Source organism: Microchirus variegatus (assembly GCF_963457635.1).
Source record: "Microchirus variegatus genome assembly, chromosome: 11".
Taxonomy (NCBI): Eukaryota; Metazoa; Chordata; class Actinopteri; order Pleuronectiformes; family Soleidae; genus Microchirus; species Microchirus variegatus.
This window is the reverse complement of record NC_139812.1, coordinates 1749790-1776558: the sequence shown is the minus strand read 5'-3', so window position 1 is coordinate 1776558 and position 26769 is coordinate 1749790. Positions and strand designations below refer to the sequence as shown.

The 26769-nt window shown below is 39.2% G+C and overlaps 1 protein-coding gene across 1 annotated transcript; it reads right to left on the bottom strand.

Moving 5' to 3' along the window:
* Positions 1-9976: 9976 nt before the first annotated feature.
* Positions 9977-26544, bottom strand: pank1a (pantothenate kinase 1a; the record flags this gene model as incomplete). The annotated part of the gene is made up of 8 exons (XM_083897937.1): positions 9977-10036; positions 10159-10284; positions 11892-12015; positions 12940-13116; positions 14890-15143; positions 15771-15976; positions 16084-16230; positions 26238-26544. 8 exons carry the CDS (start codon positions 26542-26544, stop codon positions 9977-9979), a joined length of 1401 nt encoding a protein of 466 aa, XP_083754063.1.
* Positions 26545-26769: the final 225 nt, after the last annotated feature.

Below are 26769 nucleotides of genomic sequence, written 5' to 3'. Positions count from 1 at the left end.
TGTGTGTGTGTGTGTGTGTGTGTGTTTGAATGAGATAGAGAGGTTACAGAGGGCAGAGACCTGCATCACGTGACAGCTAACTTCCAACAAGAAAAAACCCTTGGAAAAAAAAAGAAACAAAATTGAAAAAAAAAAAATCCTAGAGATAAACAATAAATATCGCGCCCTGTCGTATCTGTGCTCTCACTCACCCGATCAAAGGTTCCTGTGCAGCTACTTTTGCTTTGACAGCTGCTGCATTTTGAGGTTATCTTGTGTTTTATGTGCGCTTGTTGATTAACAGCCTGTGAACAACAACAGAAAATACTCCTTTTGCTGCTGAGTAAACTGACACTGGGCAAGTCTAAATAAAAACCACGGATGACTATGCACTTCCAGCAGGAAAGGGTTACATGGGAAACTGTGTTGTAAATAACTAAAATGATGGCACCAACAATGAGCAAAGAATATGCACAAAACCTTTTCATGCACAGGATGTAAGATATGTATTTCAATATTGTATTATTACTGTATGTAGTAAAGTATTGTATGGACATATTGTTTAATCCACACCTTTTTTTTTTTACATTACAACTGCTTCATTGCAGAGTTCTTTGTCCAAGAATGAATGACAGAAAGATTTTACACTAGGTCTCACGAGATGTTTTTAGGAGAATAGTGGACAACTTGGAGGCAGACACGTGTTTTATGTGATGTTTTTATAGTATGTTTATGGGGTTGACTGTGTCTGTAACCTTGTTGACCTTTGTTTGTTTGTATGTCTGTGTCCAGGACAAACAGATTGTTAATCTCAATGTGTTTTTTTTTTGACAAGTTAAATAAAAAATGATTTTGTTGGAACAAATCTACACCGAACTTAAAGTCTTGAAGGTAGTTTAGTAGTTAATGACACACTTTCATTCATGTTTTAGGCGCATCACTTCATTTTCATCAACAAACCAAAGTTTTCCCACTGTATTTCATTCCACTTGTGTTGTTATATGACAATATCACAGTTTTATGTTAAAAAAAAAAAAGAAGAAAATACAAGCCTTTACATTGGACATCCGCAAACACGTGATATTTGTTTATATTTGCGTGAATGTTTTAAAAGACAAAAAAAAAAGTGAACTTACATCAACCTCCCTCTCTCCACTGCTCTGTCACCGCTCCATGGCTCGAATGGTCGAAAAAGACCGTTGATTTTAAAAAAAAAAAAAGAAAAAAAAAAGAAAGGGGGGAATGAGGAAGACGAAAGAGGAAGACACGTGAGAGGCTTCACTGAAGCTGCTGCTCTGAGCTGCTGAGGTGATCTGTCATGAATATGAACCAAATCTGCTGCTCCTCAGGGGAGAGAGGGGGAGGGGAGAGAGGGAGGGAGGGAGGGAGAGAGGGAGGGAGGTGTGAAAAACAAGTTTACCCTCATACTAATGTTACTTTGTCAAAAAAAACAACCTCACAGAAAACTTCGGACTAAACCGCCCGGATGACATCATTGAGTACTCAGTCAGAAACATTTAAACACATTTTTTTTTTTTTTTTACCAAGTGCTGTCCTGTAGATGGCGCTAATGCAACTTTAACAAAAGGCGAACCCACGCAAAAACAGAGCCAGAGGAGGCGCAAAACAAGCACTTTGTTACAACGCTGAAGTTAGCCTCCGATTCGGCACTTAAGGGGAAAGTTAAGGGGAAATAAACTTGATGCGCAGTGCGACTGTTTGCACACTGGTTGTCTGTTTTTTGTGACACTTCTTGATGTGAAAAACATTTTAGACATGTTAGGTAAGACATTAACCTTGCATGACATCCACTGTTGTATTTGTGAATTATTTAATTTATGAAAATTCTAAAGGGGAGATTTCACCGTTTTTGTTTTATACTCAGACCTCATTAGAACAGGTCCTGATCCAAAACCACTGTACCTAGACTTCTCAAATCTGGACTAGATTATCCTACAGACCCTGAAGATTCATAAAAACACACTCTCTGATTTGTGAAACCTTTATTCTATTTGTGAAAATGCAATAAAGGCACATTTCAACGTTTTTTCAGTATATAGACCACTTTGGACCAGGCCCTGATCCAAAACCACTGTACCTAGACTTCTCAAATCTGGACTAGATTAATCTACAGACCCTGAAGATTCATAAAAACACACCCTCTGATTTGTGAAACCTTTATTCTATTTGTGAAAATTCTTAGAATTTTGATAAATTAAATAAAAGCTTCACAAATACAACAGTGGATGTCATGCAAGGTTAATGTCTAAAATGTTTTCACATCAAGAAGTGTCACAAAAAACAGACAACCAGTGTACAAACAGTCGCACTGCGCATCAAGTTTATTTCCCCTTAACTTTCCCCTTAAGTGCCGAATCAGAGGCTGGCGAATCGGATGCTAACTTCAGCGTTGTCACTTTGTTGAATGGCCCAATCTTAAAGCTGCAGTACGTAACGTGGTGTTATAATTGCATGGAATCAGTTTTGTCAACATTTTCCACAATTTTTAACCTTTTAAGAAGAAAATGAAATATTGATTCAATTCAAAAAGTTCAAAAAGATTGCCTGCTGATTGGCTACTGAGTTTTGGAGTGACAGCTCAATAGCAGTAGTCACAGGCTTGCAGTCGCTGTCCGTCTGGAACTCGTTCCCCAAGTTTTCCCTGTCGACAGCTGACAAAATAGAGTTTATAATCTGACAAACATTAGATACTAACAATTGTAAGTTCCAGACAGACGGCGACTCCAAGCCTGTGACTACTTCTGGTCCAGAACTCAGTAGCTTATTATAACATTTAATAGCTAGACTGGATATGTATTACAGATATCTGTATTTTAATTCTTCCTATGATGGGTATTATCGGTCTATCAGTATTAAGCTACCCTTCAAAGTCCAGATTATCCCCTTAAACTTACAGTGATAACAGAGTGAGTAGTGGTATAATATGACTATACCCTATAATATAACTAATATGACATTTAGGCTACTCATTTTCATTAAGTTAGTTCAAAACTTCCAAGAGAAAAGACTCAAGGACACGAAAGACATGCACACACAGCATGCACAACTTTTTAATGCTATAAAGTCACGTTTTAGAATGCAATCATACACTCATTATGCACTAAACATAGACCTTACTGAGAGCAAAGCTTGATTTGAGGACAATGAGACCCACCAAGATACACCGCATGATTTAACCAGTGTCATGTGGCTTCATCGATCCATTAAAATATCAGAATGAATAACGCAGTAGCAAAAACATTGGGATATTAGCGCAGAAACCTGGGTTTCAGGGGCCCCTGAGCCCATTCAGTCAACCATCCTTGAACTTTATTTGTATACAGTGTCCCTTATCTGCCAAGCAATACTGTACTATCAGCCCTGACTGAGGGCCTGTACACACAAGAACAAGTGCACCGCTCTGCAAAAAGTTATATAAGGTTTTTATCCCAGAAACAGCATTTTGGGAGCACTAAAACATTTTCTTTTTTTGGAAATCTTGTCCCAGAGTGAAAAGGAAATCTCAAAATTCCACAATGACTTAAAATTTCATAGCCCTACCTCTGTCTCAGACTATTACGTTCACCTATGCAATCTTTATTATTGTTGTACGCTTCTTCTTGTGTTTGGAGTTTACAGAACGCAAAACTTTATATGCATGTTCCACATCTTCACCGTCATTTGGTCTATTTCTGCGACAATGTTACAGCGCCACATAGCAGGCATTCATCCATTATTTTTATAGGGAGGTAAACCGTATAACATTAATTGGATGGTGTGATGAATGTGCTCATCCTTTATTTTATTTTTTCATTTATTTATCCACGTCCACATACAGAGGAATAAAGAAACATACAAAAAAAATTAGACCTCATCCAGTTTTAGTTTAATTCCTTTTTAGAAAAACAAAATCTTTTCACTTCAGTACATACACATTGCACAAGGCAGGAAGCCTGTTTAAAATTGTATTTTTTTTTTTTGTTTTAACCCTTTCTATTTTTCAAACCCAAGTTAAAAGCAGCAGCAGCAGCAGAACTGACACCAACAACCAGCACTAGGCTTCCCAAAACCTGACAGAAAAGCCAATGTGAACCACTGACACTGAAATCCAGCAGACAGACAGACAGACAGACAGACAGACTGACTGTGGCCACTGAGAACAACGGCAACCAACATGATTGTGATTTAAAACATTTCCTCTTTAAAAAACAATCAATCATTATGTTCTCAACCACCGTTTCGGTTTTAACGATCAAAGTAATCTCGACCTGAAAACAATTGTGATAAAGTGACAAGAAACTGACATTAGATTAATTCATTGAGAACAACAGCTTTCTAACCGCTACCTTAAACAATCATACATATATATATATATATATAGACCTAAACGTCGAATCAACTGCATACTATAAGCTAAATAAAACACAGGCCTACAAGTATTAGCTATTATTAAATAGCGCTCAATTTCAGCTGCAGATCAAAGTGGTTTATGTCTCGATGCATCTTCTGTCTGCTTTAAATAGAAGTGTCAAGTCTTTGTTTGGGAAACCTGGCTCTGAGCAGTTGAAAACACTTTATATTTTTTAATCAACAGACAGATTGCTGGTGTAGAATATATCATAGTAGTATTTACAAAAAAAATCTCTGTACAATTAAATACACAAGGGTGAAAAGGTCGCGTCCTGCCAGTCAAGCATTCCAGACGACAGTTGTCAAAGGCTGGATGTGTTCATGCAACAGGATGTTTTCACCAGATAAAGAAAAAGTTTAGCTGAGTGAGACGAAATATATTAGACAAGCAACATGTCAATGGGTCACGAGGAGCACTTTGTCACTGTTGACAGGTATGTGACATAAGGTTTGACAAGAGACAAGGTGCTTACAATTTGGTATCTTCCATGAAGATAAAAACCGAGACTATATCAGTTACCACATTGACACACTAATGGGACTTAGGCTGCCTTAACAAAACCATTAAAAACACTCAAAGTAGAAAGCACAGCATTCATCCACAAGTTCAAAGAAGTAGAGAGAATTTGGCTGGGGGAACTTAATTTGTTATTTTATAACACCATATATTAAAAGTAAGCAAATTCATTCAGAGGAGCAGTGCTGTGTGGAAACATGAACGCCCATCACTCTCATGTTTTTCGGCAATGCCCGAAAATTCTGATATTTTGGGGGAAAATATGAAAGATTCTGGGATATGAAGTCACGAACAATGTAAAGGTACTTTACTTCTGTATTTTCAAGGATGTTATCTCAGGAGAAGATTTGTATCTGTGTAAAATATTGCTGATGGCCTGTAAGAAAACGATCACCAAGAACTGGTATCAACCGGACACTCCAAACCTCAAACAATGGAGGGACGTAGTCAAACAGATCTATGCAATGGAAAAAAATGACTTTTTTGTCTAAGATCCAGAGGAGAGATTTTCTCAAGTAAATGGAAGAAATGGACTTCCTTCATTGAAGAAATAGATGACGCTACACAATCAGCATAAGCTTTGAGCAATCGAAGAGAAGGTGTATAAATCTATACTAGTGTGCCCCCTTTCTATTGTTCATGTTAGTGTACTTGTATTGTGTGCAATGTCTTTAAAATTTTGAAAAGACTTCAATAAAAAGTAAAAAAAAAAAAACACTCAAAGTTTACCGAATACTTTCCTCTATAACACCCTGTTGCAAACATCCACCTTCAATAGTGTTAACATCTAAATCAGCAGGACAGAAAACCCCGGAGGAGAAACACTTTTCATCAAGATTCAAACAGGATTTCTACGAGGGGGTGAACTCACAGGATTGCATATGTAGACAAACAAGTCAAATTAAAACGAGACAGGCTCAGAGGAGAGGCCAGTTTGCCGTCAGGGACAAAGGGATCAATGGAGGTGCTGCTGCATAGCCTTTCGTTTCATTTTATCAATGGATAACATATCGTTTAGCCGTTGTTGCTTCGAGCCAAAGCTCCAAACAGAACAGAGAAATACATACTGATCTGCACGTGGTCCCATTGGGATGTGAATGCCAGAAAAAAAAGGGGTTACAGAGGGCAAACTCACACCTCACTCCCGAGTTACCAAAGCAAACAAACATCCACTGCTGACTTCTGATAACAGACAAAAAAAAAAGCCAACTGTTGTCACCAGAACATATTTCAAACACTGTTCAGAGAAATATCAGATACAGTGCAGGATTTGATACTGCTCACAGTGAGCATTTATACATATTATAGAAAATTTAGAGAGTGGAAAATGCCACTGATTTGTTTTCCAGACACGTTTTTAGATTACAGATTCGAACATACCAACATCCCTACGGGCAAACAGGCACAAGAACAATTATTGAAACGCATCTATATTCCGTGTAGAGATTGTGTGTCATCTTAAAAGAGACAGCATTGAAACCAGGCCTAAGTTACACCACTATAAATGATAAAAAAAAAAAAGCTTCTGCAGGACAGCAAGGATATGGTGTTTAAAAGTCGTAGCGACACTCTGATCACTATCATCACTAAGTGCTGCATATCACAACATGTCTTGGGTCCCTTTCTGACCTGGTATTGACACATGTCCTTTGTGATCTGATCGCATTTGAACACAGCCGTCCCCGGTGACCACGTGAGATCGGATCTAGCGTCGAGCAGTCGTGTCTGTTTCCAAGACGCATCCGGGACAGACTGGGATCTACATGTGATCGGATCACTCGGGTCAGATGTCAACACCAAGTCTGAACACTGGCAGGGATTCACAACAGTCACACTGGTTCTTTTTGTGCCAACCAAAGACAATTTAAGTACAACAGTATTTAAAAAGAACATGGGAAAAGCACGTCGACTCACATTCATTATTACCAACAGGATTAAAATAGGACATAAAAGAAAATTTCTTCAAAAAATTAATTGCTCCCAAAACAAACTGCAAAACATTTAAAAGAAATGATGGAAAGGTGTCAAATTTGAGGACTTGCTAGTGATGATCTACATTATATCTAAAGTGGCTTTAGGAAAAACAAATGAAACAACATAGCCTTCACAGCGCGACAGATGTGTTCAGAAGAAGCAGGTGAATTATGACAATCTACATGGTTACTGCATTGAATCTTCTGTTACAGTACAATGGCAAAACACAACAAAACAATCGACAAAAAAACGAACACAGAAAGTGACAGTGAAAGCACAAAATACATCTGCATCAGAGACAAAAAAAAACACACTTAGGTAAAATTCAGGATGTAAGAAACTCAAATTAATTCCCGTGTAAAAGTGAAGGGCACATGCGTGATGTAACCAGGAAAACAGAGGGTGAAGGCAACAGATTGCAGGGGGTTTTCAGATTTAAAGAACAGGTGGCACAAAATAACCAACACCAGCCTTGTTTTAAAGCCGAGTGGAACCCGACAGGTCGAGGCCACTAACATCGTCCAACAAGGCATTTTAAGAGGAAAACAAGCAAATCTATTTTCTCTGAGGGTAAACAAGTACCTTCAGAATGAAATACAGAGGATTCACTGTGAACAGTTTTTTTGCAAATGAACCACAAACCCTCAAATCCAAACAGAACTGCATAGCAGCAAACTGGTTATTTATCGGTGTCGTATTGTAGTGCATGTATATGTTCGATGAAGTACAAGATTTGTGCATTTCACCAATAACACAGAGTTCCTGCATAACGTTTAGACAGATGAAGAGGATTTCACCATAATATTATACTACAGGTAAAATGAATAGATCACATGGTGGTGTGAAGAGAATCTGCAGTGCTCGACCAACACTTAAATGTCCAGCTCAGTAACACAGAGGGATATGAAACTATAATGTGTTGGATGTATCACTACTTAATAATTCAATAATTGAGAGACAAGACTGATTCCAAATAAGGGGGGAAATGCACCGTTTCTTGGTGTGGAGAAAAAAAAAAAAAGGCATGAAGATGGTGGCAACAAAAAAAGCACAGTGGAGACTGGACGGTCCAGCTTTACAGTTCAGCTGCTCTGATTGTTAGCAGAGATGAAAGGCGGTAGAAGTTAAGGGTGAAAGGTCATTATCACGACAGTGATCCAGAACAAGGCAGTAATGAACACCACTACCAACCAGTAAGTTGAACACCTGTGGTCCACGTTTCTTTAAAACAAATATAAATGATCCGCAATTCACTGATGATGCAGCTGCTACGGTAACTATGGTAAGATGCCTTTGTCCACTCTTGATATTGTTACAGACATTTCAATAAAAGTTACTAGACTTTCCTCCCTTGAATTACTGGTCACCGGTTGACTAAAATACGGCAAAGACACATTAGCAGATGCATTGAAACACTACATTGTGCGGCGATGGATATTCTTGGACAGAAGCATGCAAACTGAGCATCATAGAGCTCAATACTTAGAGCTTTCGTTTTGCATTAGTGTGGTTAATTCTGTTCAATTCTACCAACTGCGCTTGAAACACAAGCTCAGTCGCAACGGAGCTGGACAAACACTGTACACCAGGTTTCATGGCTGTTAAGAAATAAGCATAAAAAACTGGATGTGATGCGGCATGGTGACAAACAATTCAGCAACCGTCATGCACAATATCAGCACGATTAAACAGCAAAGACACAGACAAATCCACCGCCGATGAACTGATTCTGTTCCTACTTGCATCAGTGTATTTTACATGAGGGGTGACCAGTCGAAAAGCATCTTGGTCCCCATTTTTTTTTTTCTTTTAAATCCCAGGGTTGACTTTAAGCGTTAGCATTACATTAGCTCAGCCTGAATGCTTCATTACATCACAATGTAACACCCAATCAAGGCAGTAGGGTGGCAGAGAAGCTAGAGGACGAGGAGCACTCGGGGCTCAACCATGCTCAAGTGTCCTAGAAACCAGACAATCAAGACAGTGTGGGTAAAGAGAGAAAGAAAGGACACAGAAAAGAACACATTAAATAAAACAAACATCCCATAGTATTTCAAAAAAACTCAAACACAGGGTGCTGAGCTGGACAAGTGATGCCACTCAACATTACTCAACAATGCAGATCTACTGGAAGACAATGATTTGGTCCCACTGTCTAACACTTAACTGCAGAATGCAATGTGTGGCAATACCATGTTGTTGGTGCTGTTTGCACATACTGTCGGGAGACGGAGGAGAGACCAACGAAGGAGCAAAGGCCATGAGTAAAGGAACAACAGTGAGAATTAAAGACCGCTTCGTACAAATCTCAATAGGTTTTGGCTTCAGTGCACTCCGAAGAGGACTGAAGTGTGCGGGCGAGCGATTGTTTGTGCAACAAAGAGGCGACAACAAAATGCCTCCTGTCCTGAACCGTTGATGAACTGCACAGCTGCAGTCTTTACAGCATCAGTAACAACCCGAAGTTAGCATTACCAGACTGTTTGAATGCAGCTGCACATGTGCGCTCTGACATGGGGGGGGGGGGGGGGGGGTCGGTGGTCAAGTTATGTTTCTGTGAGTCCCTGGCGATAATAACAAAAAAAAATGCCCAATAACACATTCAAGAGTAACTTAATTTTTGTGCAAACAAACAAAACAAAAGAAAACAACAGTTGCACAAACAGCCGCTCGGCTCACCACAGTCTCTAGGGCATAACGCTACAGTAGCTGTTCACACAAACTCACACACAGTAACAAAACAAAACACACTAAAATAATATACGTCTCTGTGACGACAGGAATCAACAGAGCCAATTATAGGAAACCATAAATTAAAAATTACAATATTAAAACCTCTTTGAAACGGGGGGAGGGTCTATTTGGGAAATTTAGACAATAAATGTTAGAGGGTATCACTATTTACAGCTGTTAAATTATTAAAATGGCTTTTCTCAGTTTTTTCTTAGTGTTCCTTTAGTGGCCTCTGGGAAGTGGACCTTTCAGCAGCGTCGAAAGTGGACGACGTCACAGCATCAAGAGTTGATGACGTCACGTCTTCCAGGGGGTTGGACGACATCACCTTGTTGAGGATCGGTGACGTCGGTGCAGTTTCCTTCACGGGTCCTCTGTTGTCTTGAGCAGCTCCATCAGCGCCCCCACCGCTCCGAAGTAACCCTGAAACACAAACGTTGTCCCGTTTACACGCACAGATCTGAAAGCACTTCACTAACGTGGGATTGTGTCTTTGATAAACAACAGAGTGAATTTGTACGAAACCTGGAATTACAAGTGCTCACCTCGTGTTCCAGGAAGAGGGCTCTCAGTTGTCCTTTGGACCAGAAGTCCATGGCATAGGCCAGCAGTTTCGTCGACACAGTGTTGATACGAAGGAAGTTACCCACAAACACAACACGCTCGATTTTCTGACAGGCGTTAAAAAAAGAAAAAAAGTTACTATACTGTGTCACAATAACAGGAGGGCTGCAACAAAAGATTATTGTCATAATTGATTCATCTGAAGTCAAATGTCCCAAACCTTAGAATTATAATGTTCTCAAATGTCTTGTTTCGTCCACAAACCAAAATGATTTAGTTTTAATGATTGCTTTGTCAATTGGAGCAAAGGAACCAGAAAATATTCACATTTATGAAGCTGAAAAACCAGACAAGCTTATAATAGTTTCCTCCAGTCTAAAACCTAAATCATTGACTTATATCTACATACTATAAATATGAATTTGGCAGGTTGAGGTAAGATAATGGCATCTGACTTTTGCTTAAAATGTACTTACGCTATCAACTGGGCTTTATTTTGTGAAAGTCGATTTATCAGTTATTAAATTCTACTTTGGACAGCATTAACTGCACCACAGTCTCTCAAAATAACATTGCAAAGGGACACAAGACATAAAGTTTTCCATCTACTGACAACACCAAAATTCAAGCCAAGGATCATCTAATAAATGACTTATTTCTGTAGACCTTGATAAAACTGCAACGCCTCTTCCAAACCACATGGTGGTGCCAGGGAACATAGACACCAGACACCAGTAAATCTCCTCATTGTCATAATAACACAATCTAACAATCGAATGCTGACTAATGTTTACAATACAAACAACAATAAAGCGAGAAAATAAATGTGCTGCTGTTAAATTCTGATAAAATGTGGTACATTTTATACTGTTGTGTCACAGGATTAATTGATTTCCAAGTCACACAAGGCAAGTGTTTAGAAGATTGAGACTTAAACTTTGTGTCCATGGCAAGAGGAAAGGTCAATATTGTTTGTAGTTCATTGACTTGAATTTTATTGTACTGCTCACTTACACTTCTTGTCACGTAATTGCCTTTCATTCCAAATGTTCTATAAATGTTTGCCATTTCCCCATAAAACTATTCCCAGGCAAAAAGAAAGCCAACATCTAAAATAAGTTGAAATCAAAAACAACACTGGTGAATATGTGTGTGTTTGCGTGTGTGTGTGTGTCCTTGCTGCACGTCTGTGTGCAGTGATAGCCCTGTACAATGCTGCTTGATCGCCATGCCACAAGGCAACACTGTAAAGAAGCTCACGGCACACAGAAAAAGGCTCCAGGCTGATCCCTGACGCCTTATACACAACAACACTGAGGGTGACTGCTGCCACGGGGAAACTTTAATATTCAACTTCAACTATTACTATCACTATTCAAGTAATAGTAATTTATTTATGTAATCTTCAAATGATGTATTTCTAAACTATAAAAAAGATTTTGTGGTTTCTTAAAACTACGCAAAACAGTTTGTATAAAATGCATGTTTTTTGTTGTTGTTTTTAGTCTTTATGGACCAGTGCTTGTGAAGGTTACAAATTAAATATTCTATAATGTGTACATTGTGAATGGGCATTTACATGTGTGTCTATATTGTGGAGACCAAAACCTAGTCCTAATGAGGCAGAAACTCTTTTTTCTGAGGAACTACTTAAGTTTAGGGCTATGTTACGGTTAAGGTGTGTGTCAGTGTGTGTGTGTATGTGTGTGTGTACCTCATTGACGGCACACATCCGTGCTATGGATCCTATATTATTAGTGATGGTGACCAGCGTGGCCCGAGCCAAGTCCTCCTTACTAATGCTGTCTCGCTTGTCTTTGCACATCATGTGACCAAAACTGTAAAAAAAATAAAATAAATCGATGTTAATAAACAGAAACAAATGGAGACACGGTTTCTTCCTGGATGTTATTATATAATTGTGCATTATATACAAGTCTGGTGAACTCATAACAAATAAGAGAGAAAAACTTGAGTGTGTTTTGCTTGACAGAACGTGAGACCATAACAAGAAACAGAGATTATAATCTGCTGTTGTCTTTGGTTTTATGAATCGACCTTTAGTCACACGGCTGAGGGTTTACTGTGCACATGCCAAGCCCAGATTAACAAAAAGAATGTTTTGAGTGTGTTTCCGAGTTAGTGTGCGTGTGTGTGTGCTATGTTTGCCATTAAAAGCATTAATAAAGCATGATGGTAAAACAAGCCTTATGAAGCAATAAATATTCCTAGATGTGATTCTGGAGTGCTTAAATGTTGCGGATAAAAGGACAGTTTTTGAGGATACAAAGATAATACAAACACTGTTGGGAATGGGTACATCTCTTAATGCATCACTGAAATTCTTCATTCAACTCCTTTTCCACTAAAATCAAGCTTTTCTCTGCAGTGGGAATGGATACAATAAGCATTCATTCCTGGATCTAATGACTGTGCAACAGATCTGCTCCAGCTCGGACTGAACTGATGAACACATCTTTATTTTGTTTTTGCATTTTTCTGGCATGCCAATATGACTGATACATTTCTGAACAGTGATCTAAAATCGTCAAGTCATCACATTGGTTTAGGCCACTTTATGACCAATGGAAAAAAAAATGGCACCTCTCCTAACAGTGGGAAAAAAAGTGGAGCGACCTTTTAGTAGGTTTAAAACACCTACTTTATTTTAGTCAGGCAAATCAACAACCGTTTATGCATTTACCACTGTGACGACCCAGTGTCTTGCTGACCTTCAGGTGACAAACCTCTGTCACACTCACCTGGACGCGACAGCAGAACCCTGCAGGCCAAAGCGCTCGTAGTCTCCTCCATAGATATCTTTCACCAGTTTGTCCACATTGGTAGAGTCGCCTTTGCTGGCCATTTCCAACGCCTCCTCAAACGTCTCACAGCCTGTCAGCAGACAGCAAAGGCCCAGGAATGTACCACCTCCCAGACTGAAAGAAAGAGAGTAATAGGATAAGTAAGGACAGATATATTATTTCAATTTAGAAACTGGTAGTTTATTTATCTCCACTTTTGCTACGGTCAGATCACCTTGTGTTTCACGTCAGTATGTGGTCCTAGATCAGATAAATATCCAATGTTTTAACCACCATTTCTTTATGTGTATATTTATTTAAGGCAGCTGAAACGCAATTAAGTGAAATGTGTCACTGTTTAAACATAGTGTTATTCATGTTATTTTAGCCTTTAGGTTTATTTGCTGTTCTTTTCTTTAGATGTCATGCAAATTCATTCTCCCGTTTCAGCAAAACAAACTACTGCAGAGAAAACCCTGATGTTTGAGGACAAGCAACTCTGTCACCTCACCTCCCAGACAACACCTCCACGAAACCTAATATTAATGTGTGAACTGGGATGGCGAGGGGTTACAGCTGATATTGTGGACAAAATAATCGAACTACTAAACAATTTAAATACAGAAGACTTATGTTAGTGGTTGCATTTGAAGATTCCATCCAATTAAGGATGGCTGCCAACAATACATTCATGCTGATGATTCGCTATGGTGACCGCCAATAAGCGGCGATAGAAGAAGCAGCTGATGAGTCATTTCAACAACTTCAATTAATTTCATGCATTTCAATCATTATTCTACTCCTTCAAAAAATAAATAATCCACAATATGACTTTAGTTTAATATATCCAAAAACATTTACACAAAGAAAACTACACTCAGCTGTTTGGCTTTTTTCTTCTTTTAGCTTGAAATAAGGCCTCACTCTCACTCTGGTCACGTGACAATGTCTGCAGTTACTTAGCAAAGACGTATGTGATATATTTTTTCCGTTTTCTTTGAACATTATCTGACCAGCACCAATGTTGAGTATCTGATTGGCAAAAAGCATGAGATCACTAATCTAATCACCATAAACCTTACAGTATGTTACATCATAACTAAAGGTACAGTTAATGATAATAGATGAAGGACAGCAAACAACTGATTCTGTCTGACCTGGCAGATTCACTGAAGCTATAAAAAGCTTTAATCCTTCACCTTTTGCACATTTTCTCTTACGCAAAACAACCTAACGATCAAAACATAATGATTTAGGGGTTAAAGTCAATCCACACTTTATGCACTTTCTCACTTTACAACTCAGTGAGACAAAGTTGACAACATCCTGCTAAACACTATATCTGTGAAGGCTGATTCCACCAAACACATCGTAGCAGCCATTTTAAATTATAAGTAATATTTTACGATAAATCAGGATAAAGAAAACATATTTGTATAGCATATAAATAGCAAGGAAGCATTGGAATTATTTTCATTTCTAAACAATTTTAATTTTTTGTTGTTGTCGACACTTTGCTCTGAAATATAATGTTTTATATGAAATAGATGACAATCCTAGGGGTCACATGATCACCTGATGAGCTTTTTTTTAGCTTTGCTGGAATATCCTATAACAATGTGAATGTTACTTTGTGTTTTCAGGTGTTATCATTTTGTAACGTCCTTTTTATTATTGTGCAGCGAGTGCAAATGTTACCACTGGGTAAATAACGTGTGAATGCTCAGTTTTACCGATTACAATGGACATTTAAGAAGAAAATATGTGTTCCAGATCAGTATCAACAGAGTTCTGACTTTGAGCGTTGAAGTTAGATTCAACTGCGTGTGACTCCGTTTTGCTGCTGCACAGAACAAAACTTTGATTTTCAACTTCTACTGATCAGCCACAGTTGTCTCTCCTTCTCACCTGGTTCCAGTCACACGTTTATAGTCATTCTCGGAGTACACGGCCAGTATGGAGACCCCGGAGCCAATGTTGACCAGCAGCATGGGGAAAGGGTTGTCCAGGGTGCAGGGTTTCTTCACGCAGCTCTGGGTGTCTGACGGGTTCTGAAAGTAGTAGCATTCTGGGTGTCCGTTAAAGCCCATCCGGTCGACAAACAGCAGACCACGGATCAGACAGTCCAGCTCATCAAGCTTCAGCAGCTCCAAGTCCGCCATCTGCAGCACAAATATATAAATTTCACTAAAACAAGTCACGACCAAGACCAATGCACTATATAGAGTATACAGTGTTCATAGACTACATATAATGGTATAGTATTTCTGTAACTGGGCATTTGGATATTTTAATTCAAAGTCAGTCATAAAATAACGTCTCATCATATATAATATAAGGTAATGCAGCCTAGCTGATATACAGTACATTTTCTCATAAACTTGGAAGTGCGATTTCCTCTCTCTGCTGCACTAGTGAGGGAGCAGTATTGTGGTGTTATTGTAGTGTTTGCCACGTGCTTTTCTTCAGATGCCGTTATGTAAAACGTGTTGTTCGTGTTTTAGGACAGCAAATAACATCTCCACTTTAAGTCAAACAAACAACCTCATAAACCTTGTTATGCTGTCTCCATGAACCTAGGGATAGGTTCACACCGAGTCAGGTAGGGAAGTCGTGCAACGCTACAAGAAGCTCTTGATCAGTAACTTAGCTCATCAATCGACCAACAACTGATGTTCGAGAAAGACCAAGAACAACCAACAGTGGAAAAACTCAAAAGATATGCAAACTGGTATAAAGTTAATTCGTCAACTTCTCTATCCTATCTCTTCACAAGACTGTTCACTCACAGATCGAAATTCATTCTCAAACTTGTACGCGCCGCCGCCGGTGGCACAGAGTGTTGTGTGTAGACTGGAGAAGTTCTTGTCACGTCCCATCTGGATGAAACGGGGCATGGCCTGCGTGGGGAAGCGGATGAAGTGCAGGTTCCCCGTCCTGCCGCACATGGTCAGGTTCCTCAGTTCCAGGTGGACGTCGCGGACGCCTGTTTTACCTGAGAGAAGAAAGAAGAAGAACCTTTATTTTTACAATAAAGATTCAGCCCAAATGTGCAAAAAATACACAGGTATTATGAGATTAACAGTGTGTGTGTAGACAAACCATAGGCCACATTTGAGGTGAGGTAGCGACGGATAGACTTGAGGTTTTCCACTTCTTCCTGTTCTTCCTCTGCAGTTATATCGACCGGCTCAAAATACACCAGCTTCACCAAGGTGCCACCGATGTCCATACCAAACCAGGGGAAAGCTGAGGAAGAGGGAGACAGAGGTGTAAAGAACATTTTGCTTTTGCCAATGTAACTGCGAAAGAAATGTGTTTTCAGACTTTTTACTTTCGAGTCAGAACAGGTTTACTCAGACTCAGACTACAAAACAAACTCTCTGTTTTGGTTGAGCGGTTCCTAACTATGTTAAACCAAACCACTTAACAAAAAATTAAACGGGAACCGGATAAGCATACTTGTGATTTATGGTCCAAGCTTTTATGCATCACTGTTTGAAGACCAATTAATTAATTAAGACAACTAAACATGTTTCCCATTACTTCAGACGGGTTTGGGCCGTTTGTTGAAAAAAAATGGACATGTGAGGACTTAACCTTGGACTCCAAGAGAATTAAATGTTATCTGACAATTTTATGGGACAAACCGCTGATGACTTAACTGAGGAAACGGTTGACCGCCCGTGATTCAAGGAAATTCTGTGTCATTCCAAAGGAGTGTAATGAACTGAACTGATGAATGTGCAGATAAGATCTGAAAGAATCTATAATCAACTGATTTGACCAACAACAATCAAACAGCAGCAGATCTTAAGACTGAGGTGATCCGATTATTGTTTCACGAAAGCAGTATTATATTAGTTAGCTGAATAACACTGCTGCAGACCGAGGGCAGTACGGTCAATACAAAAAAAAAATCTTCCTGCACAAGAGGCTAAGAAAAAGGAAAACCACCACAGCTCAGTAAGAGCCACAGTTTCCATGGTAACAGACACCCCCCCATCTGTCTCCGTGTGTCACACACTCTTCAGCCTCCTGTTTTCTCTTTCCCTTAACGTCTATCCTGCTTTCACACACACCATCTATCTTTGTTTTTCTTCCTCTGACTCCAACATCGGCAACTCTCGCCGGTTTGATTTTTACATTTTTTGTACTTTTCCTCCTTTTTTTTTTTGCTATTTTCTTTTCTCCGTCTCCTTCTCCAGTGCTCCTGTCATTCAAATGTTTGCCGGCTTCTTGATCAGTTTAATTCCATTTCAGTGCAATGGCATGGACAGAAAAGGACAGCAAGACATTTGCAATGCACCACAAAACAACTGCAGCATTTTAATTGGGAGGTACATTAGTCTGTCGTAGATTCACCAGGATTCAGTTGAATAGAAGCGGTTAACAATTGGGTTTCTGCTAATTTTACAACTTTGTAAAGGGAATGTTTTGCATTGTAGATGATGGATATAAGGGGTAGATTAACAGAATAGGAGAATAATCAACATTTATATAATAATCAACATATAATGGTGTTCAAAATTTTTAGTTACTATGTAGGAACAATGAGATTAATACCGTCAACATCCTGCATCGTCCCACAGGTCAAGGTCAGAAGATGTATTTCCAAAGTGGGTGCATAAACTAAAAACATTCCAATTATCACTCCATAATTCAATCAAGATAGAAACAACATGCAACCTTTAAGAACATCATGTTTCAGCTTCTCAAAAGTAAAGCTCCAATGAATTGTTTTTGTTATTAGATATGATAGCCTGTCCCAAGTAAACAAGCAAACATTGTGGCCTTTCGTGTGACTACCTTCTTGTTCCAGGTGAACACTGAGTGAGGTCGGTGTGCACTTTTGACCACTAACAGGGAGACAACAAGGGTTACTAAAGTTCATGTCAGAGAGAGCGAGAGAGAGAGAGAGACTCGTCATTCAGTCATTTAGTCAATGAAACATTCATGATTTTTATTTGTTTCACGAGACACTCGATAGGGAGGGTGTCACTCTGACCAATCAGTGCGACTCCGGTTCACAACAATGACAACTCTGTTAAAGATAAAATGTGGCCACTGAAACATGGCTGTGCAAAACGGCAGCATTCAACAAAAGAATGTGTTGAATGCAAATATTTGGTGCATGATAACTGGCCAACCGCACTAATCCACCCGAAACACAACCATCCCATATAAACAAACTCATTGATATAAAGACACTACTCTTATAAAATCAATGACACACTTATAGTGAGATGGAAACGTATGAAGTAATGACTAAGTTTACTGTCATATTAGACAAAAGAAGGACAACAATCCTGGAAATATGCATTCTTATGTTTCCCTAGATCTCCCTCCACGCAGTAATGTCTAATGACAATAAGGACATTTGACCATTTCACTAAACAGTTAATTCTGTCCATCTTAATTATGCAAAGTCCACTTTGAGATTGGAGCCACCGAATTTAAGTTTTGGATTTCAGGTCAAGAGTGAACAGAAACGTGTGTTCAAATGAGTTAACCTCTCATGATGAAAATATATCCATACGTTGCAACATCTGCTCTCCAAATAGAGTCTTGATTTTATTACCTGACTAAGACAGAGACAATATAAAACTTTATATCTCACATGTGACACTCCGTATTAGAAAAGGACAGACAGCAAAATGGACTGTGGTAAATGAAATAGCATGTTCATGATCACTGGCCTGAAGTGCACTTCCTGAAACCTCTCGTGCCGTCTATAAACTGATACCATCAGAGTGACTGTTGGTGGTGCACTACCACCTCCACCATTACTGCTGATCCTGTTACCTGCTGTATTACGTCCACAACTGCTCCTGTTCCATCACAGTGGCTGGTGTCTGGTTACCTTTGTAGCAGGGGGGGGGGAACATCTAACTCCTCTACTACTGTTTACTTGACTTTTTGTTGTTGTTCCCTCTCACCTACTGACCTGACTCAACTAAATTCACTTGATTTTGCTAAATGATTAAAGATCTGCTTTGATGGTTGTTTTTTTCGATTTGTAACTTTAAAAGTAGATTCACACGAACATGTTCTACTAGGCTATTATGACAACACTGACCTCAAATGACCTATCGGTCAGTCATCCAGGAAACTTATCATCATCTTCTACTACTCCTCCAGTGTTTCTTAACCTTGCTAATACAGCGTTGTAATATATAGTTATGTCTTGTATACACACACACACACACACACACTTTTTACAGCACGTTAGATAAATCATGGCTGCTCTGTGGTAACAGTAATCAAACACTGAGTGATACACTTAAAAGGATTGTTTGGTTTTAATAAAAAAAACAAGTGCTCTAATTTAAATGTCAATATAATTCCGTCTGCGCTCCTCCATAATGACATTTGTTATGTGACACAAATATTGACCGAAAAACAAGTTGTTTATGTATTTTTCTTTGTGGCAGATGTCACTTACACGTAGAGAGCTGGACAATAAATCAATAACAATGAATATTTTGATATATGTATAGAATATAGGATATAACATCTTCAACTGTACTGTAATGTTGATGTATTGCACAAACACACATTAAGGTATAAGACATGTAACTTCTTTGAAAATGTTTTTTTTTTCCCCAACGTTCTTGGAAAGTACAGCAACTATCAACCGTTAGTCGCCCGACATTTATCACGATAATTATTATATTTATTGTAATAACCTTTTTGGTCATATCATTCAACCCTACGGGATGAAATGTGTCCCAGTCAGATTTTATTGTCAGAGATCTCACGTGATCATTCCCATGTGCAGTGGAAAAACAACAAACATAAATAAAACACAATGCCAGGGGGAAACATTGCTGCTTCCATTACAGTAGCTGGCTGTCAGTAACATTTTAAACACTGACTGAAAAGCCCGACCTACATTCCCCTCTCTCATATGGTCACTTAAGCCCCCATGGTTAACTTAACACAAACATGTTTACAAAAAAACCCAAGGAAGTGTAACTACAACTGCTCAGTGATTCCCACCAACAATCCTTGACTGGGCCATCAGGTGTTGCTGAACCTGTGAATTGTAAAAGCTTTTCAAAAATGTTCTATTTAAAAAAGCACACGCTCGCCGCACGCACACAAACTCGCACACGAACGGAGCGTTCAGTCAAAGATCAGTGTGACAAAGAGCAGTTTGGAGGGTTAAGGAGTGATTTGTGTCCTTGTAGGTGAAAGGTCTTTGTCCTTAAACTCTCCTCTGTCTATGTGCCCCACAGTGAGTCAGTATAACATACCATAATTTCCAGCACAAGCATGCTGTTTACTGTTCAGCGTTCCAACATGACCTTGGAGATTATCAGCGACGACCATTTCCATTAAGTTTCGTGTTATTTAAAGGATAATCTCTGGTTTCACAGAGGCTTGTTGTGGACAGCATAAGACAACGTAGGACAAGAACAAAACTTGTACAGTATGTTTGCATGATAAGAAGAACATACAGTGTGAATACAGTGTGTGTGTTTATACATAAAGAACACACCAATAACCCTAACCCGTCTAGGAATAACATCTGGGCAAGTTTTAGCCTGCTTTATTTATTAATAACGTTCTCGCAGTACAATATCTATCACGACTGATTGATCAATTAGTCGAGTGACAGGAAAATGAATGTACAACAATTTAAACAGTTGTATTCAGATTTGTGATGAACAACACAAAAAAAGGTCAATGTAGACCTTTGGAAACCTTTATTGGAAGTGCTTTCTGAGGATTTTAAATGTATATAGCAAATGATTCACGGAAGATAATCATTATCTGCAGCTCTACGTTACCACTCCTTTTGACAAATCATACACTTGGTGCAAATACTCCACTGATTCACGACTGCATATCTACGATATCTACCATTACTGCAGTACTGTTAAGAAAAGGGCCGCTATTATAGATCACAACAATAAACACGTGTGCAGGTTTAAATCTATTCACCTGTAAATGCATTTTACATTTAATGTGTGGTTTAAAGGTACAGTAGGCAGAATTTATGCCATTGGGATTTCCTCTGTACTCATTTGTTGAGGAGTTTAGAACAGAGAGCTGCTTCAACAGCAGCAGCGGTGAAACATAATACAGCATTACATTATGGTAAAGGTGAATTTCTGCCCCAAAAAATTTGGACTATATGACTGCAAGCTACATAGGTATGACCTGTTTATCGCAAACCTCAACAAAGTCTTGAAAGTAGGACATTTTTTATACTTCTTAAGTATGAAGAATGTTGTCGCAAGCAGACAATTCCTAAAAACTAAACAATGTTACAAATCCAATAGCCTGGAGGGACAGAGGAGGAAATAAACCACCAGTGCCCAATAAAATGCTTCTCATTAAATAATGATGCTGCAGGTTTACTTAAAGTTGGGACAACGAAAGGTCAAATTGATTTTTATCCCATTGTATTAAATAGTTTCTTCTTGTTTGCCAAACAAATATATTTCTACTCTTTCGGTTTGACAGGACATAAACATTTGAATGATTCATCTTTTATATAAATTTCACTGTCCTGCAAATGAAACTCATCAACTAGTTTTGCTGCAGGTTGATCTCGCCAACTGCAGCTTTATCGGGGCTGCTGCAATACCACACAAGTGCTAAGTATTCCTATAGGTGTACACACAGTGACAAGAGGTAGGTGAAGTGGTTTTCGGGCGTGCCATGCAGTTCCACTCATCTTGATTTACATGATCTTATTGCCTTAACTGAAACCTGTTAGCACAACATCTTCAGGATACATCTGCAAATTAACCACTGAGGTCCTTGCCCTTGGCAGAACCTTCTGACAAACATGCACCACTTAAAGGAAAGGTATACAAGTTCATCTATACATACATATAGAGTTTTAAACACGACAAAACATACATGACCATTCAGTACAAACAGCTAAAGGCTATAGTCTCTTGTTGTTGGTCATCTAATAATTGTGGCCAACTTGTTGTTTTGGCAATGCTATAATGACCATACAGTCTAATTATTTCTCAGTCACTTTATTGGAACAGATTAAGCAAATATGGGAAACAAACACCTTTTTTCCCCAGAAACAACTTTTACAGGTTAAAGTATCAAGTATTTAGTGTGACCTACACTTAAGGTATACTTTTCAGACTGCCGGGGGGTCGCTACGCAAAGTCGTTGTGCTTCTGGCCACAGTGAGCAATGTTGTCAGAGAGAGAAAGACTGTTGTTGTTGTTGTAGCAGCTGAATAACATTGAAACAGTGGCCGTTTCTCACCTGAAATAAATATTGTAAGATCAAGAGGCGAGAAATTGGACATTTAGAGTCTAAACATTTGGTTTGTGTATTAAAATATGACGTATTTATAGTTGGGCAGCGACGTTGTCGGCGGTGATCAGCTCCGCCTCTGTGGACCCTCAGTGCGCACTTTGGCCGACACAGAGCAGTGTTATTTCGACCTGTCCTGAGGACCAATCGCAGCCCTTGCCATCTCTGTTGTCCCTTGACGGAGTGACGGACACTTAAAAAATATTTAGTGCAGTCGGAGACGACAGAGAGGATCTCCGACAGGCTCTCCGGCAACGTGGAGGGGTCTCCGTAACCTACGTAGAGCACTTTATACATTGGGCTTTAAACTTACACCAACACTGGCTTTCTTAAAGCTGGAATGGAACCCTAAATATACTGGTAAAAACTGGTGTTTACAGAGTACTATATGTCTGTCCCCATAATGTTCTACATCACATCACCATGTTATCTGCAACAAAATGTTAATTTCTCTGTGACTCAGTCAAAACACAGACACACTATATTGCCTGTGTCAAAAATAACTCAAAAACGGAGACCAAACATGGCCGACCGTGACTTGGTTTTGCACAACACGGAAAATCAAACACTGCTGCTAATGCTCAACTCCTCAACAGATTTATCATGTGAATTACAATAGAAGAACAACATAACAACAATGTTCTTTCAGTATGATAAAAGCGTTATCATATCACCTCTGGTGGTGTTTCTCTGCGTCTCTTTAGGAAGCCTTCTAGATACTGTACACTGATAACAAGATACCATACTGATACTGCTGAGCTATCTGTTTGTATTTCAAAGCAGCCCCACACAGCAGATGAGATTGTCCAACACACCTCCGTCAAAGCAACGTTTGTCATTAACATATGTACGCAGCAGTCAGTCAGTGAGGAAGTTCCTCCCTCTTTCTCCTGCTGTTATTTGACTTCCCTGAACCGAGCTGCTTATCTCACCTTGATTACCCCTTCACCTCTTTGGTCACTAACCACATCCAATGGATCACACAGAATTAATCCAACGGTATGTGCTAAAATGTACGGTACAAATAAATATTCGTAAACTAAAGTGATCATACATATACACACCAAATGAATCATATATCTTAACCCTAACCTAATTTGGTCATGTACCAAATTTTGAAAATGATGACAACTGCTGGCTTATCGGCTATATGTCAATATTGTTTTCCTGATTCTGAGCAATACACTAAAAATATCTTCGAATATAACAGTTAGAATATAAACAGTTATTTTTATAATGTAGATGTGTTTGTGTCTCTGCTACAAAAATATCATAACTAAAAGAAATTAAGCATCAATATCAGCTATGGGCCAAAATCTAATTTTAAACTCTGGCATCCATTCCATTTTAAAAAAAAATGGGATTGCCAACATCCCTGGTCTCTGTTCTTCTTGCTTTCATGATTTTTGCTGTGTGTGAAAACCTGCATAGTTCCCCCAAACTTCCATATACACACATTTAAAAAGATCTAAGGTAGACACAGGAGACAGGCCTGGAGGTTAAAGTTTCAAGGCAATTGTGATCCTGGTCACAGTTGGACAAGAGGAACCAGTAGAAATGTCACCAAAAATAACAGTGCTCCTCGGCCCCAAGTACAGAGGAGTCTGAGGACAAAAGTGGAAAAACCACACCCCCAAGGGGAATAATACATTCCAGAGTTGGCCCTTGGTGAGCAAAATCTTTAGAGCGTTATCTAGGTTTATCATAACGGCTGGTGTCTATCCAAAGATAACTCTTTAACAAAATTTACTGCCCCTTGATTACATAATCTGGATCAACTTATCAATAACATACATGACAACAAAACCGCAGAAAAGCCACATTGTCAGTGGTGAGTTTAAGGTAACAGCCCTCTTTTACAGTACTTTATAAGTAATCTATCAATAATCAGACCACTATATTATGCAAGCAGAACAGAATGTCAAGTCTGTGTATAGTTGAGATTTTCATTAAGATTTTCCTGGTTTATGACTGGGGTCTTTAACTTTTAATTTCAGTGCAACAAAAGAAATCCCTCATCTCACTCACAGATAAATAAAATAAATTATTTTTTGTGTTTATATATATATATATATATATAAATATATATAAGATAAATAAAAGTAATCTGATTTCAGCTTGAGTGCATTTAAATGATGAGGGTTGAGAAACACCAAGAAGATAACATTGAAGAATACCAAAGTTGTTGTTTTTTGAAAAGTTAATATGCCAAACAACTAAACTGGAATTAACTCTTAAACAGGTTTAAGAGTTCAGAGCTTAGGTGCATTGGAACCCATAATGACGTTGGAGAGTGTTTGTCAAATTATAACAGGCAGTAGTCTAAACAATCCAAAATAAATATTATAGAACATACAGCCTGGAGGGACTCGATTGTGGAAAAACAAATTAGCACGACTGCAGTATAGGAGACACAGTAGCGCCATATGATCAACATAATGATGCTGCAGGGCGAATGTCAGACTGAATGCTCATCTCCAAGGGTTTTTTAATTGTAGTTATTTTTCTGAAAAACTTAATGTCTTTAAAATGAATTGACCCTATTTCTTCTCCGGATTTGTGACTCTGGTTCTGAGAATGATGGCCCACAAATGTCCATACAGCAACTCTGTTATGAGATCAGACGGCAAGTTTAACAATACTGAAATATTATCTAGCCCTGCCTCCGGTTGACGCTCAGAGGGCAGGTTTCACTGGTGATATAGAAGACCATCACCTCACAGTCACTGATTGATAAAAGGACTGAATCTGAATATTACATTGAAATATTAAAGTTTGAGAGATAGACATACTTTGGGATTGGACTAGACATTTATTTGCTCAATTATAATTCTGTTCTGTAATTACTGATACTTCACTATTAAATGTGGATTTGAAAAAGCAACAATGACTGTAAATTTACACCTTGTATCTAGAACAAGATAAAATTTTAGCATGACAGCCAGACACATGTACAACAAACAACTAGTGTGTGCCAAAGGAAGTGACCAGTCTGCATAAAGCATGACTTAAAGTAAAGAGAGTGACGGACAAGTGAGTCCAAGTGCACACTTTTCCTATTCATCTCCATCAAACATTCATCTGTTCATATACAGATTATTAACTTGTTAAATACAGCACATGCAGGAGTTGCTTTCATATCTTGAAGTCAATTTTCAAAGAGAGACTTGAAGAAAATGTGAAAATAATCAAAGGTTTTGAATTGTAAGTTGTCTTGATATACAAAGGACTTCTTAATTCAATTAAACACAAATCAAATCACACTTACCAGGCTTCTTTTCCCCTAAAAGCTTCATAATGAGGTAAAATGTCAGCTCAAAAGCAGACAACAAAAGTATGTGACTCAAAAAAAAGACTAAGCAATGACTCCGGAAAAAAGGAGAAGTGAGGCAAACCAGTGTCAGACAACGAAGAAAGCGATACTTTTCTACATTCTGCGCTAAAACTGCCAAGTTTCCCCTGGATGATCTTTACTCTCATCATTCTAAAAGGACCTGTAAATAAGGGGCGTGGTCAGTCTGCCTTCTGAAGACAAGAGACGGGTGTTGATTGGCCGAGTCAAGCCAAGCCCACTAATCAGGAGCTTTTTCACCACCGCGAACCGGCCAATCAGAGCGCACCAAACACAACCGAGGGCTAATAAAAACAAAAAGGGGTCTCCCTGACGACGACGACAGCCGAACAGATTGGACAGAGACGAGGAAACGCTCTGTTCGCAGTGATCGAAAACTGAAATTAACCAAGAAACCAGCAGCGCAACGAGTCCCACTGGGTGTCAGATGGTGATGTTGCGCTGTCGTTGCAAAACGGCAAGGTTGTGCAAACCTCGGTCGATGGTTTTGACACTATTTCACAACATTTTCATAAATACAGTCAGTCTCACTCACACTCACACACACACACAAAATCAATGACAGCTGCGGGAAAACATATTTTCCTGCAGGCTGGGTGACACTTACGAGGTCTACTCCGTCTCACCGACTCGGTCCTCCTCCGCATCCGGCACCTCTTGGCCGGGGACCCGTTGCATTCGGCATCGTCACCGCGGTGCAGGTGATGCATGCCGTCAAACGTTGTGCTGGTGCCGCCGCCGCTGCTGCTGCTGCTGCCAGGTCCGGTGCTCGAGGCGAACGCGCTGCCGCCGCAGCAGCCACCATTTGCGGCCACAGCGACGTGGCCATTAAGCCCCCTCTGGCTCGGTCCGTTGTTGACGTGAAAAGGTCCCGATGCTCCTTTCTTGTCTACCAGTGACTTTGCTTTATCCATGGCGGCAGCAGCTAGCCCTGTCTAAATTAGCTTAGCATCTAAGAGAAGTGGAATACAAGAAGCCCCGGTCGTAGCACTGGGCTGCTCTTAGCGTAGCTAGCTAATGCTAGCCTCTCGCAAGCTAGTGAGACGATTCGGGATAGTCGGGCGATTGGCTAACGACACAGAGCGCACTCTTTCCCGTGATATAGCGCGATTTACCGTAAAATATCTAGCTAAAATCAA